Source organism: Cheilinus undulatus, linkage group 24 (assembly GCF_018320785.1).
Source record: "Cheilinus undulatus linkage group 24, ASM1832078v1, whole genome shotgun sequence".
Classification (NCBI taxonomy): Eukaryota; Metazoa; Chordata; class Actinopteri; order Labriformes; family Labridae; genus Cheilinus; species Cheilinus undulatus.
Window position 1 is genome coordinate 6,890,430 of NC_054888.1, and position 16,336 is coordinate 6,906,765.

General features: G+C 38.9%; 1 protein-coding gene across 1 annotated transcript in view; it reads left to right on the forward strand.

Moving 5' to 3' along the window:
* LOC121506386 (collagen alpha-1(XXVIII) chain-like) overlaps positions 1-16,336 on the forward strand; it is a 54,621-nt gene that overhangs the window by 34,994 nt on the left and 3,291 nt on the right. Inside the window, exons 22-33 of the mRNA XM_041782173.1 lie at positions 1,171-1,239; positions 1,668-1,736; positions 4,390-4,458; positions 4,971-5,039; positions 6,455-6,523; positions 6,617-6,685; positions 6,766-6,846; positions 6,955-6,990; positions 9,494-9,530; positions 9,717-10,274; positions 10,634-10,897; positions 10,994-11,227. Of these exons, the coding sequence (XP_041638107.1) occupies positions 1,171-1,239; positions 1,668-1,736; positions 4,390-4,458; positions 4,971-5,039; positions 6,455-6,523; positions 6,617-6,685; positions 6,766-6,846; positions 6,955-6,990; positions 9,494-9,530; positions 9,717-10,274; positions 10,634-10,897; positions 10,994-11,227 (1,624 nt within the window). The remainder of the gene's footprint in view (positions 1-1,170; positions 1,240-1,667; positions 1,737-4,389; positions 4,459-4,970; positions 5,040-6,454; positions 6,524-6,616; positions 6,686-6,765; positions 6,847-6,954; positions 6,991-9,493; positions 9,531-9,716; positions 10,275-10,633; positions 10,898-10,993; positions 11,228-16,336) is intronic.

Consider the following 16,336-nt stretch of genomic DNA (forward strand, 5'->3'; position numbering starts at 1 on the left):
GACCCCCAGTTACTGCAATATTATTGCGCTTTTCAGGAGTTGTGGTTTAGCTACTTTCCATATTTAAGTAACCCAGTTATTATTAAAAAATAAACAGTTATTTGCAATACTTTTACTTGGTAATTTGCTCTGTTTTAAGCTGAGGATACGTTACTTCCTGTATGGATAAAAATCTCTTGTTTTGAATGAAAAACTAGGAACTTCTGGTAGATTGAAAGTAACATCATTGGCACAGAGATAAGGGCAAGGCATAGAAATGTAATGAAAATGGCTAAGGGAAGGGTAAAAAATGCAATGACTATAAAAAGTATTCAACACCTTGTATGTTGTATCCTTTAATTGATTTTATAAATCAATCATGATCAATATAATTTGGCTATTTTTTGCTTAAAAAGTTACAAAAAAATCTCTTTAATGATAAAGTGACAACAGATTTCTACAAAGTAATTTCAACTGAACAAAAATATGTAAGAAAAAATAAGTGACTACATGAATATCCTCCCCTTTTAAAGTGACTGACCTAATTCAACAGAGGTCCAGAAAATTGGTGCTACTAGTCTCTCAGTGATTGTAGTATAAAGACACCTGTGTCTGGAAGGTTCGGCCATTGGTTAGTCAGTATTCCCAGCTACCATTACACCACGAAGACAAAAGAACACTCAAAGCAACTCAGAGGAAGGTAATCTGGCATAAACATTGCATGTTGAAGAAAACTCAGATCAAATCTGGACTAGAGTTCACCAAAACGCATGTGGGAGACTCCATGGTCAAGTGAAAGTTCTTTGGTGTCTTGAGACCAAAATTGAGCTTTTTGGCCATCAGACAAGACGCTGAAAAACTTCACATCACTGCAAACACACCATCCCCACTGTGAAGCACGGTGGTGGCTTGTAAAGGTAAACGGGAAAACAAATACAGCGAAAAGTAGGAAAATCCTGGTGGACAATCTTATTCAGTCAAGTCGAAGTCCAGGTTTAAAGGGGGCACAACTCACCAAGGCCACTTAGTTGTTAAATACAGCCCTGGACTGGCTGCTTTGACTAATAGCGGAGAGCTGAGATATACAGTGCTACACTGCACCTGCACTTGACAGTGCTATAACAGTCGTAACAATAATGTAGCATTAATGACATATATACAGTAGCTAATTGGTGCTAACGTGTTTTTCAGGGTGATATTGGCCCAAGTGGTCCTCCTGGTCCTATCGGGGAGACTGGATATGGACTTCCTGGTCCAAAGGTAACTCAGTAAACACATTTTTCTCTTGTTTTCTCTGGCTTTGTCTTTCTCTCCCCTTTGGCCAAAAATTAGAGTCAGATTTCCCGTAAACAAGTGCTAGCATGTTGTCACACCTAAACAGTCCAATGGTTTTAATGAGAGACAGATCTGTTCTGTGATGATGAAAGTCTTTTCCCAGCATCCATCAAAAACATGAAAAATGTCAGACAATATGTTCGCAACATAAACCACATACAAACCTGTCCTCACTTGCTCTAAATCTTCATTCATGCAATGCAAACAGCATGTTTCGTAGCCTGTCTGTGTCTACAATACAGAAGCACATGTCTCCGTTTACACCCACATTCCTCATCACTTTGCTTTGATCGCACTCCTAAATCACTTTGTATCCTTTCCATGAATGAATTATGAACTTGTGAGTTTTACAGGGCGACCGTGGAGAACCAGGCCCCGCAGGTCCATTCGGTCCCAAAGGAGAGGGCTATCCTGGCCCCATGGTGAGGATCTGATTCGGATACTGACTGTCCACTCGTAAATCTGTACCCTCATAGCTTTCATCTCCACATCACATACAGTCATCTATCTCTGGCTCTTTGTCTCCCTTATTCTACTCATCAGTTCCAGACGTATATCCATCATTGAGACGTTTCAGAGCGCATGTTACAGTAACCAGAGCTTTTACATCTCCTGACATGTTTCCCTTAATCAGGACCATAGTGAGGACGACACAGCTGCTGGACAACAGCAGAAATGTTTTAGGGAAATTCTCATCTATGTTTGGCTTTTTATGCCAGATACTAATAATACTTATAATGGACCATAGCGTGAACATTACAATAAGCAGTGTACTGTGGTCTCCTTTTATTAGTTGATTTAAAGCCTCTTAAAGGGACAGGCTATTGCTGGTGGCTAAATTGGTGACATAGCCATGTTTTGTCCAATGGAACAGTGGTTCTCAACTGGTAGGTTGACCCAAAAGTGGGTCACAAAACTGTTTTAAGTGGGATGTGAATGTGTCTCAAAGTCTATTCAGTGCTTTTTGTTATTGTTGTGAATCTACCCAAACTCAAAGGAGATTTTCTTGTGATTTTTTAATGAGAACTTGGGGTAATTTTCCCATAGTTTACAAAATTTTCCTCTTATTTTTTGGAAATTGTCTTTGTCCATTTCCCAGAAACTTCCCTGCAAATGTAAAGAAATTTCCCAAGCATTTTTGCCTGTAATTTTTTGGACTTTTCCCATAAAATTTTCTAAATCTTGTCCTGTAATATTTCAGGGATTTTCAGCGAAAAACTTTAAAGAATTTTGGGTAATCTTTCTGGAAATTTTTTGAATTTTTTGGGGATTTCCCAGAAGTTTTCAGAAATCTTTTATAATACTTCCTTGGAAATTTTTTTCTTTATTATTGACATCATTTATCTTATTTTCTTCAACTGATTTGTCACTTCGATCTGCAGTCAAAACTGCACTATCTTTATTTAATAAATCTGACTGACTGCTTAACATTTATAAAACTTGAGTCATGATATCTCACCATGGCACACAGTGGGTCCTGAAGCTAGACCAGTCAAGAACCACTCACCTAGAGGGCACTCCAACCACTTATTGTCGTCTAGAATTTCAGCCTCTATGACACTTTTCCATGTTTTGTTCACTCTAAAGTGCGTCACCATTTGTCCACTAAAAGGGCAACCAGAGGGCACTTTACCATGCTTTATCCACTTTATGGGCATCTTAAAGAGCACTTTACCACATCATGCCCACTGGAACGGGACTTTACCATCATTTTTCAAGCAAAGGTGCACACTTCAGGGCATTGAACCATGGCTGTCCACTAAAAAATTACCCTAGAGGCCACTTTATGTGCACCAGTGGTGCACTCTAGAAGGAAGTTTAACATTTGTCCAGTTGAAGGGCACCTTAGAGCAGTGGTTCTCAACCTGTGGAGACACTGGGAGGGGGTTGCCAGATTCCTTACAAAACTGAATATTTTTAAATGATTTGAAACCGAATAGTTTACCCATTTTTATGAAAATATGCATTAAATTAGTTAAATGTAAAGTAAAAACATGTTGAGATTTATGTTGAAATCACATTCATGTTTAAAAAAAATCTATTTTAGCTTCTTTTGAACCATTTTCCCCACTTTACACCAATTTTCTGCCACTTTTTAACTGCCTTTCACCATCTTTTAACTCTCTCCACCACTTTTTCTGCCTGTTTTTGCCACTTCTAAACCAATTCTTGTCACTGCCCACCTATTTTTGCCGCTGTTGACCCATTTTTGCCACTATTAGCCCTGTACACTACTATTTATACCCATTTTTACCAAATTTCACTATTTATTATGTCTATTTTTGCCGGTTTAACCCATTCTGCCACTTTTCTGCTTCAGTGAACTCGTTCTCTCCAATTTAAAGTAATTTTCCCACTTTTTAATCCCCTTTCACCACTTTCCACCAATTTCTGCCAATTTTAAGCCAATATTGCCACTGTTAACCCCTTTGACTGCTTTCTATGCCTATTTTTATATTAAGACACAAATGAATAAAAAAGGTGCTTTTAGCTTTGATAAGAGTGGTTATTATTCAGGTAAATATATTAAATATGGTTATTGCAGCTTAACTTTACAATGAACCATGATTTTGCTGACTTTATTGCCGCCCCAGTTTGGCTGGCCCCCAGAAAAGCTCTCATTTATCCCCCCTTATAGCGTTGTCGGCACATGACTATTCTTGAATGTTCATGGCTGTGTTCAGCCATCTTTAGATACAGTTGGGGTCCCCGGTCTCTGGCACCTTTATTTTGGGCCTGAAAAGATTGAGAACCCCTGCTCTAGAGGGGCTGGTTTCCAATCTGGGTACTAGGACCCCCTTGGGAGAGGGGAAAATATCTCAGAGATTTGAATATTAATCAAAATCCTGACAAAACCCCCATTTAACAGTTTATACAGTTTTTCTCAGATACATGTAGGGGGGCATTAATGAAGATAGGTAGTGATCCAGTTTTATCAACTAATTGGGCATCTAAGAGTTTTTTCAAACCTCAGGGGACAATCACCCTCCCTGTCCCGGCCTTGACTCTACCAGTGATTTAAATTGTTAACAGTCTCTTAGTACATAGCTTATTAACATATCCTGTATGGTTCAGGGTCCACCTGGTCTGCCTGGACTTCCAGGAGAACCCGGTCTTGAAGGAGTGGGCGTCCCTGGACCGAAGGTGAGAAACAAGATCACTCAGATTTAATACTCAACATTTCTAGCATTACAGAACAGATGAGTCAAACTCACACCACCAGCACCTTTTACCTTCTGTCATTTTTGTGTTTTTCATCTACATGTGCATAATTTGCACAAATTCCGTTATTCTTATTTTCTAATCTGATGATTCATGTGTTTGCCATGCAGCAATATTTGATAATGAAGGCTTATTAAATAACAGAGGAACATTTAGTCGTCATCATAGTGTGATACAGATTGTTTCTCTCTTTGAGGCAAAATAAGGAGCCTTTTTCCTTAAAGTCGGCCTTGGTCTGAGCCAAAGCAATCTGAAAAATTTTGAGATTAATTGCAGAGATAAGTCAAAGCATCGCTCCACTGAGAGACTTTGTAATCAGACTTTTAAAGAAAAGTAATTAAAGGAAACAACTTTCCACAGATGTTTGAAACATCACAAATTGCTGTTTTGTAAGCATTTATACGCTATCTACTGATTATGTTTCATCTTTGTAGGGTGATGTTGGTTTTCGAGGGCTGCCAGGTTTACCAGGACCTCCAGGTGAAGGCCTCCAAGGACCTCTGGTAAACTTTCTCTTCATCAACTTGATATCATTACAAAACAAAATGCTTGTATTTTGACTAATCATCCACATTTTTGTTTTAAAATCAGTAGAAATGCATCCTGTATCTGCAGACATTCATTGTGACATGCTTCTTTGTGTTTGTGCAGAAAGCATTCTTCCACTTTACTTGACATGCTGGCAGATATAATACCATACAATACTCAGGCTAAGTTAACATAGGACCCCCTTCTTCACAATTCTTACATCTATTGTTGAGTTTCTGCTTGAATTTCTTTGCAAGGTGTCAGAATATCCTCCCAGAGCTGCTGTTTTGATCTCCCACTCTCACAGATCTTTAGCTTGAGGATGCTCCAAAGGTTCTCAGGCTGATCTTCCATACAATAATACAGCATGATATGATACAGTACGATAGGTGAAGATATGATACTATACATTACAGTACGACAGTAAAATAAAATAAGAAGTGACTCAATATGATCCATAACAATACTCTTATTTAATTTCATAGTAAAATGGCTTTTATTTTGTCTGTTCATCTTAATCAGAGGCTGTTTCCTGTTTCTGCAAACACAAATCAAGGACTAAACTGTGGTGTGTTTATTTACACGGGAAGATCTCTGCGATTTTATTTGACATGCTAGCAGATGGTTGTGATTGAGTCATTTTCTTCAAAGAGTTTCAGCTTTGTTGTAAAAGAGTTCTGAATCAGGCAAAAATACTTCTCTTCTCTTCTCTCTTGTACGCTAACATGCCCCCAGTGCCCTAATATTCTGCCAGTTCATCCGTTCAGGGTATTTATCATTATTCCCCTCACAGCGCTCTGACACATTAGAGCGTGAATCTCTGCAGACATGTGTCTGATGAGAAGCATTTGGCCCCGACAGGCCTGACTAAAACAACACCCAGCACCCACATGTCCTCAGAAGTCACCTCCACACCCCCTGCTGGCTTCAGAGCAGGATTTAAATGAGGACTCAATTAAAGCCGTCAGATAGGAAACAATGAGACAGCAGATCATGTAGAGAGGAATTCATGATTTGGTAACGTCATAAACCAGGAGCTGTCCTCAGCATAAAAATGCTCTTTCATAAAGTTTATTCCTTAGACAGTCATTATTGGCTACAGATGTCATGTGCCATCATTTGCCATATGTTGCCTAAATCTATGAATCAGTGCTGTACCCACATGGATATTATTGGTATGATGAGGTCATGTCCTCACATGAACGATAAGACATGTTTTATTTATGTGAAGTAAATTCCAAATATCCAATTTAAATATAAATAAGCAAGAAGCATTTAAAGATGTACTTTAGATCAGAGAAAACAAATGTTAAAAGAGAAACAAATCAGTTCGTGGTGATCATAGAGGAAGATACAAGATGTTGAAATGACAGTATCCCTTTTGCTGCAGGGTAACCCTGGGCGTCCTGGCCCTCCAGGGCCTCCTGGGCCACAAGGACAAGGAGTTCAAGGACCAAAGGTGGGCTGTGCTGTGTTAGCCTTTTAAAGTCATACATAGACCTGTAAACTACATCCCCAGTTTTCTGGAACTATCTAAATCTTTGTGTTTCAGGGTGAACAGGGGGCTCAGGGCGTGACTGGGCCTAGAGGGCTACCTGGAGAAGGCTTTCCTGGAGCCAAAGTTAGTCAAGCTATGCTTACGCTGTACAGTTGTTTATTATGTTACTGTAATAACGGTTTTCACTGTCCCATGTGTGCCAGGGTGACCGTGGCTCAGCGGGAGAGAGGGGAGCGAAGGGAATCAAAGGAGAAACGGGAGATCCGGGACAATCGGGACTTCCTGTGAGTGGACTAAAGGATTTTTTCTATTGTCGTTAACTTTGCATAGAAATCAAGCTGCTTTTAAACTCTCGTTAAGAATAAAATTGTTTTCATGTGATCTGATTCTAGGGTCGACCTGGGGTCAAAGGTGAAGCAGGCCTTACTGTGAGTCTTATTTTTCAGATTTGTTATCCATTGGTGGTCTAAGTGCTACACAGATACACTGTTTCTTTTTGGGCAGCTCCCTGCTGTGACTCAAACCCCTGAAAAATACTGTTATTGGTGTCTTAATGCAATTCATGATGTTTAGCTTCTGAGCATGCAATAGTAAATAGGTGACTGCATTATTGTTTCTCAATTATTCCTTCTCATTTAATTTCTCTATGTTGCTATCTTTGTTTGATTAAGGACATGTTTTTTTTATTATTTTTTAATTACCCATTAATGGCAATTAAATTGCAAGAAGTTGATTTCGTACCTCTAAAGTGAGTCAAAGTCTACTTTTAAGCAAAGTTATAAGAAAATTTCTCAAAGCATTCTTGAGATTTCATGTTTACAAGTGAGGGATGAAAATGAGATCCAATGATCTTTACCAATGAACACCCAAATCGAGTAAAATCATCTTTAAGCCAGAGTGGATATTCGTGCAAAGTTGAAAGAAGATCCCCCAAAGCGTCCTTGAACTGTCACAACCTTAGGCAAGGAATGAACATGAGGCCCGGTGACTTAACCTTTGTCTTACAACCTCCAAAATCAAAGCTGTTGATCCTTGTGTCAAAATGGACATTCCAGCAAATAAGAAGAATCTTCCTCAAAGCAGGTCTAAACTATGGGGCAAGAAAGAGATGAAAATAAGGCCCTATGCCTTTCAGCTTTGTCCCATGACTTCCAAAATGTGATCAGTTCATCCTTGAGTCAGAGTGGACATTTGTTCAAATTTTGAAGACTATCCCCTCAGAGGATTACTAGTGGGGATGCTGAGTAATTGAACTATAAAGTTTAGAAGCAAAGGATGAAAATGAGGCCCTTTAACCTTGGGTTTTGTCTTTTGACCATCAAAATCTCTTGAGTTTATCTGTGAGTCCGAGTGGACATTTGTTCATTTGTAAGTTTAGAGAAGATATCCCAAAGTGTTCTTGAGCTATCAAGTTCATAAGCAAGGGATTAACATAGGGCCCTACGACTTTGAACTTTGTCATTGTCCTTTTAAAAATGTGATCAATTTGAGTCTTTGTCAGAGTGGACATTTCTGCAAAATTTCAGGTATTCACTTAGAGCAATCTGGTGCTTATACATTCACAAACAAAGGATGAACATGAGGTCCAATGACTTTGGACTTTGTCCTTTGATCATCAAAATCTTACCAGTTCATCACTGAGTCAGAGTGTGCGTTAATGCAAAAATTCAAATATTTGTCCAGAGTAAGCTGGTGCTATCATGTTCACAATCAAAGGATGAGCATGAGGCACTATGACCTTGGACTTTTGTCTCATGACTTCCAAAATGTAATCAGGTCATCATTAAGTCAGTGGACATTTGTCCATTTGTAGGTTTGAAGAAAAAGGCCTAAATCATTCTTGAGCTATAAAGTTCGCAAGCAAAGGATGAACATGAGGCCCATTAATCTTTTTCTTAGAACCTCCAAAATCAAAGCTGTTCATCAGTGAGTCAGAGTGGACATCCATGCACAGTAAGAAAAACCTCCCTCAGAGCAGCTCAAAAGTATCATCTCAGAAGCTAGGATTGAACATGAGGCCCTGTGCCTTTCAACTTTGTTCTGTTACCACCAAAATGTGATCAGTTTGTTCTTGAGTCAGAGTGGACATTGGTCCATTTGTAGGTTTGAAGAAAAAGTCCCAGTCTTGTAAATAGATATCATGTTTACAAGGTTGGCTTTGGAAAAGCTGAGATGAAAGTTGGGCGGACTGACAGCTTCCCTGTAGACGTAATGATCCATATCACCAGTGTGAAGAAATTAAAAAAAGACATTGTGTTACAACTCCAAAAAAGCTGGGATGCTTGAAATGTATAATAGAAAACAAACAATGTGATGACTGGTGATGTACAATTTATATGAATGAAAAAAAGCAAAAAGACTGTAAACAAGGCCATTTATTAATAGAGGAAAAGTGATATAACAGTTTTGAAATTGATGCCAGAAACGTATTTCAAAAAAGTTGGGACAGCTGCAACAAACAGCTGGAAAAGTTGTGAAATGCTTAGAAACTCCTGCAGGAACATCCTAGAATATAAAGGTTAACTGAAAGCGGCTGTTCTGCAGTGGTAGAGTCTGTCATCTCAACTGGAGAGTTGGGGGTTCGATCCCCAGCTCACCCATGTGTATTTGTCCTTGGGCAAGACACCTAACCACATATTGCTCCTGCTGTTGCCTCAGTGGTAAATGACTGAGTTGATATAACAGTGCCAATGTGGATGCGTGTTAACAAGCTACTTGCTAACAAAATGCACAGTCCAAACAAATAAGGCCAGTTATCAGTTACAAAAATTGTATTTCTATGATAATACAGCAGGCCTTTTCCTTACATTTTTGGTGTGTTGTCGCCCCTTTTATTGAATTCTCTAAATACTGCTTCTACCCCTGACTCTTTCATCACTTTCTGCTGCTGTTTATTCATCCGCTCTCTCCGTGTTGCTGTCTTGATTTCAGAGGGAGGATATCATCCGAATGATCAAAGAGATCTGTGGTAAAGTATCTTCTGATCTTCTGCAGTATTTATTTCACCTCTTAGGCAGCACCAGTGTAACAAGAGACAGTTTAGCTCCTGAACCCGTGCCTGTGTCTGGTTTTATCTGTAAACCATCAGATCAGTTCCACTGTCAAAAGGGCATTTCCCGCCATGATCTCATGTGTTGATGCCATGTGATTCCAGGATGCGGCATCAAGTGTAAGGAGAGGCCAATGGAGCTGGTGTTCGTCATCGACAGCTCTGAAAGCGTGGGTCCAGAGAACTTCGAGATCATCAAGGACTTTGTGAACGCACTGGTGGACCGGGTCACCGTGGGCCGCAATGCCACCCGCATCGGCCTGGTGCTGTACAGCCTGGAGGTGAAGCTGGTGTTCAACTTAGCGCGCTACGTCACCAAGCAGGACATAAAGCAGGCCATCAGGAACATCCCGTACATGGGAGAGGGCACGTACACGGGCACGGCGATACGTAAAGCCACGCAGGAGGCGTTCTACAGCTCTCGTCTTGGGGTCAGCAAAGTGGCCATCGTGATCACGGACGGGCAGACGGACAAACGAGAGCCGGTGAAGCTGGACATAGCTGTTAGAGAGGCTCATGCTGCTAATATAGAGATGTTTGCCCTGGGGATTGTGAACACATCAGACCCGACGCAAGCCGAGTTCATGAGGGAGCTGAATCTGATTGCCTCAGACCCTGACACCGAGCACATGTTCCTCATCGATGACTTCAACACCCTGCCAGGTCAGAGGAATGAGAGCCAAGAGCTGTCACTACATAATAAGAATATAGATATCTTAAAGATGTTATATTCCAAGGTCACTGCCCACTCATGCATGTCTAATGGCCACCATGCACTTCCTGCGTCTGTTTGGTAATGCATGTCCTCTAAAATGTATGGCTCAGTTGGTAAATCCTGCAACCTCTAAGCAAGGGCTTGACCCTTCCTAAGTTGTTCAGGACAAAAATGCTGAACAGATTGACCACCAGCCCAACATAACCAGCCTTAGAGTCATGTTGCCACAGTAGCCAGACGGAAGAAAAATCCCACAGTTGTTGTTCAGTCTTTAGAGCCGACAGTCTCTCTCTCCTTTCTGTCCCAGCTCTGGAATCCAAGTTGGTGAGCCAATTCTGTGAGGACGAGAATGGGGCGCTGATATACAACAGGATAACTAATGGCTACAATGGGAACAACGGGAACAACGGCAATGGGAACTATGCCATCGGAGGCTACGGATACCGACCTATCACCGAGCAACAAGGCGCTAATGGGCGTCAGACTGGAATCAGCACAGGAGTCAGCACGCACAGCCAGGGAGGGCGAGTCGAGATCATCCAGCATGGCAGCAAAGGGTCCAGCACAGCAAGTGTATGGAGCATTATAGCTTAATTAATCTAACAGGAAAATGCTGATAACATGTTTGACACATTTTCTTTGTTTTTGTTTATAAATCAGGGCGAAGGAGGAGGAGGAGGAGGTCGTGTAACGACAACCTGGGGAACAGAGCGTGGAGACACGTTTAACCGATATACCCCAGAAATCATTTCCTCAAGAGGGGACACATCAATTCTCAGAGGCTCCTCCTCAACATCCTCCTCCTCCTCCTCCTCCTCTTCTTCTTCTACAAATGTAAGCACCTCATCCACGGGTGGGTCTGTTCAGTACGTGCCAGCATCAAGGCCAGCTCTCCCCAAAGGTACACACACGCTTTCCTGCTCTTTTATTTTGTTGAATTTTATTGATTTGTTATTATTAAACACTATACATAAGGATATAAACATGACATGCTGTTATACTACCCAGCAGGAAGCAATAAGATAGAACTTAATACAATACGACTTAATGATGAGATATATAATATTCCATTGTGACATGTTGAGTTGTGTCTTATCGTGAGATGATGTTACATCCTGCAATGTGTATGTTACACAATGTAACAAAACATGTGTCATATGTAACAATATAAAAAACAATGCAATGTAACATAACGAATAGTAACAGAATGTGACATAATGTATGCTAAAGTAATGCAACATATAATGCATTGAATCATAATGAGAGAAGTGTAACGTAACCAATTGCAATATAACATAATGTAATGTAACATTTTGTAATGAAATGTAACATTGCATGGCGTAACATTGCATGGCATTAAATTCCATGGCGTAACATTGCACGGCGTAATATTACATAGCGTATCATTGCATAGCGTAATATTACGTATAGTAACTTAGCATAGCGCTACATAATGTAGTGCAACATACCAAGTGCAACATAAAATAGTGCAATTTACATAACTCAACATAATGTAACACAACATTTCAAGTGCAACAGAACTTAGTGCAACATACTGAGCCAAAAATGGGGGACAACATACCGCGTGAAAAAGAATGTAGCACAACATAATGTAGTACAATTTATTGTAGGTCAACACAATGTAGCTCAACATATTATTCTCAACATATGTTGTGTAACGTAACGCAGAGCATAACGCAGCATAGCGTAACGCATTGTAACGTAACGCAGCGTAACGTAACGTAGCGTAACGTAACGCAGCGTAATGTAACGCAGCGTAACATAGAGTAACATAACGTAGCACAACATTATGTAATGCAACATAATGTAACACAACATAACGTAGTGTAAATGAATGTAGTGCAGCATAAAAAAACACTAAACAACATGAACACGATATGCTACCCAACAAGAAACAATAAGAACAGAATTCAGTACCACTTAATTATGATGATACTGTAAGATACAAAACAATATGGCACAGTCTGACACAATATGGTACAGCACAATGCAATATGATGTGATATAATACAATACGACACGGTCCAGTATAATGATGATACATTACTATATAATACCAGATAAAATGTACAATACAGTTTGTCATGCTACGATATGATGATGATATGATGCAATTTGATATGATACTATATAATATTACATGATACAGCACAATGCAACATGCTACAATATGATATGATTTATGCTATACGATAAAATACTGTATGATGCAAAATGATTCATGTGTGGGTGACTCTAGCATACTGTTAAACTGACACCCAAGTATATTTGCTGAGCATTGTTTTAATTTTTTTTTTTTTAATTTAATTTTTAGTTTTTATTAATCCTGATATATATTTACAATCCACACACCAGAAAGATATCCACTTATACATAAAAACACTGGAATCAGAAGAGCGTGCTATGGCCTGGTTTTTCCTTAGCTGCTAATGACTCACAGCTATAGAGTCAGGCTAAAACCCAAAACATACTTTGGCCATAAATGTAGCTATCCTTTGCAAACAGAGTTTATTAAGATGATAATAATTGTTAATAATCAATGACACATGTTGAGAATAGGCACCTAATCATTTATCAGTCACTCATAAGCTGACCAAGAGAAATCCTCCTGACAGAACAATGAGTCAGCACAAGTTCTGAGCTCTTCGGCATCATTGTTAACTCAGAAGAAAAATTTCTTTTTGACTGGAATATTATTGAGCACAATAGGAAGAGAGACACATGTTTTATGGTTTGAAAAACCCTTGAGTTGTACAAAACTCATGGCAAATAAAAAAAAACCTTACGGCAGCCAGCTGCATAACAGACGAATAAAGCTGTCTATTTTTAGTCTGATTATTAGTTTAATATAAACCACAGTCCAAGTCTGATTTTATGAAGGCAGCTGCTCCTGGCTGTCAAAACAGCTTTGGTTGAACCACACCTCAGATAATAAATTCCTCAAGAAAACCAGCAAGAATGCTTCCTTTACTCATAAAATGTTAATTAACTTCATTTGTTTAACTTTTTCCCATGAGCTAATTATAGCCAACTGTGATAGTAAACCTTTACTGCTGGAACAATACTCAGTGAATGTTTGATCTTTAAAGTACTTTAACACTTTTAACACTGGATTAGATTTTCACCAGTCAGTTATAAATGTAGATAAAACTAATGGAAATTTAGTGATACATTCATTGATAATATAGTGATTTCTTCAGGTATCAGGTACAAACCTACAGGTACCCTTTCTAAAGACATGCCACTTTGATTTCAAGCTTTTACCTCAGCTAAGCTAATGAGCCACAGTCTCACAGTGTTCAAAGAAATAAAAAATTATGGCTATTTTACTTCATATGGGGGATTAGATGCCACTATAAAGGGTTGCCTCCTTTGCTCTCCATACGCACTGCTTTTTCTGCTCACATTAAAGCAGTGGTTCCCAAATGTTTCAGCTCGCAACCCCCAAAATAACAGAGACCAGGGACCCCCCCACTGTACCTAAGGGGGGGTTGAGGCATAGTAGAATACACATGTGCACATTCAAGAATAGTTGTACAGTCTTACATCTTAAGGATTTTTCAAACATTACTTTAATTTCAGCATAAATCTCACCAAATGCTCATGTTTTTTAATATTCAACTAATTTTATGCATATATTTTTATCAAAATGGGCAACAAATACAATTTAGTATCTATTTCTTATATTCTTTGTGGGGGGGGGGGGTTTGTAAGGCATCTGGCAACCCCCACTTGTCCAGTCTTGTGACCCAAAGTTGAGAGCCACTGCATTAAAAAGATTGTCAACAACAAAGTATCTCAGGCCACATATTGTATCACATTGCTTTGTACTGTATTGTATTGTATAATATTCCAGTGTGTCGTGTTTTGTTGTGTCGTACCGCAATGTGTATGTACAGTGCTTCACAAATTTATTAGACCACCCTAACCCTAACCAAAGTAAGGTTTATGCCACAGCTGCCCTAAATTAACAGCATTGGTAATTACCAAAATCATTTTTTATGTTTCTGCGATGGTTAATATGCCAATATGTAGAAGCTCTTTAACCAAATGATATTTGTAATGCTAAAATATAACTATTATTGTTATCCATGAATTTTCAAATTTACTGATTTACAAAAAACCTGAAAAAATAGTAAAGCACATTATTATTTCTTGATGAATATGTCAAATTATAGTTATTTACTTGCATTCCTGAAGAGAAAAATTAGTTTAAGTGTTTGAATGTTATGCTTGATTAATTTCTGACTTTTCAGAGAAGCCCAGTGAGCCAGCTCAAATTTGGGTGAATTCAGTTTGAAATTCCTCATTCCTGTTCAAAATGGTAAAACGTAGAGAGCTCACTGAAAATGAAAGAGTCCGCATTAAAGCACTTCATGATGCTGGATGGTCTCTGAGACAAATATGACAGGTGGTCTAATAAATTTGTTAAGCACTGTATGTGTATGCATAATGTAGTACAACATACTGAGCCAATAATAAAGCACAACATAATGTAGCGCAACCAAACATAGCACAACTCAACCTAAGGCAACATAATGTAGTACAACATAATGTAGCACAAATTAATATAGAGCAAAATAATGTTGTACAACATAATGTAGTGCAACACACCAAGATCAACAAAATATAGTGTATCATTACATGGCATAATATAACATAGCATAATGAAACGTAGCTTAACATAATGTAGCCTAACAATTAGGGGTGAGTATTGGCAAGAACCATCACAATACTTGGGTCAGGATACGATAGTAACACGATATATCAGGATATCATTATATTGTGATATTCTACACTGTGATATTCCCGCTATATTTCACAGCAGCAAGACAGAGCTTACTAACGGCATTTCCTTTCTTTAACTTGCTGTTTGTGCTCACACAAATGTGTGAGCAAGTTGTATTTTACTAACAACTTGGCTAGAATATGAATTTTTATTTTTTACCAAAAAATCGCTATTAAGAATTGAAGTATCGATATTGTATCGGATGTCAAAGTATCGCGATATATTGCCGTATCAATATTTTTTCATGGCTCTTCTAACAATGTAGCCTAACAACGAAGCCTAACAACGAAGCCTAACAACGAAGCCTGACAACGAAGCGTGACAACGAAGCGTAACAACGAAGCGTAACAACGTAGCGTAACAACGTAGCGTAACAACGTAGCGTAACAACGTAGCGTAACAATGTAGCGTAACAATGTAGCGTAACAACGTAGCGAAACAACGTAGCGAAACAACGTAGCGTAACAATGTAGCGTAACACAACGCGGTGTAACTCAACGTGGTGTAACAGCATAGCGTAACAGCGTAGCGTAATAGCGTAGCGTAACAACATGGCGTAACACAACATGGTGTAACACAACGTGGCAATGTAGCACAATGTAGCAATGCAACAATGAAAACGTAGGTATTTTTATTTCTAAAGTTCATGCAAAAATGTAATGTACATCATGTACATGGCGTTTTGCAGGTAACATTTTCTTTGGGTATCATGCACAATACTGTTAACTACAGTTTCCAATTGACAACACGCAACAGTGTTGCTTTTTTTTGCCTTTTTAAAAATTTTGTCATTAGCAGCAACTTGTCTATGATCAATAAACAAGCGATCAATCTCCCTTCGCTCTCCCATTACGGAACGAGGTTGAGTTTGATCACCTGTGCGTCTCTACAGGTGATCAGACAGAGAGGAAGAGAGACACAAGCACTGCTGTGCTCCTGTTGATGTATGAGTATTTAAGATAACAGAGAATCGTGCCTGTCTCTACAGTATTATGCCTCATATCAATGAATATGTGAGATTATACCTCATTATTAGATTTAACAACAAAGAGATTCTCTATTTTGTATTTAATCTCGAAATTGTGTTTCGTCTTTATTTAGAAATTTCGACTTTATTCTCAAAATTTCAACTTTATTCTCGTCATTTCGACTTTAATCTTGACTTGTCCAAAATTATTTTCTCCATCAAAAATGGCCATA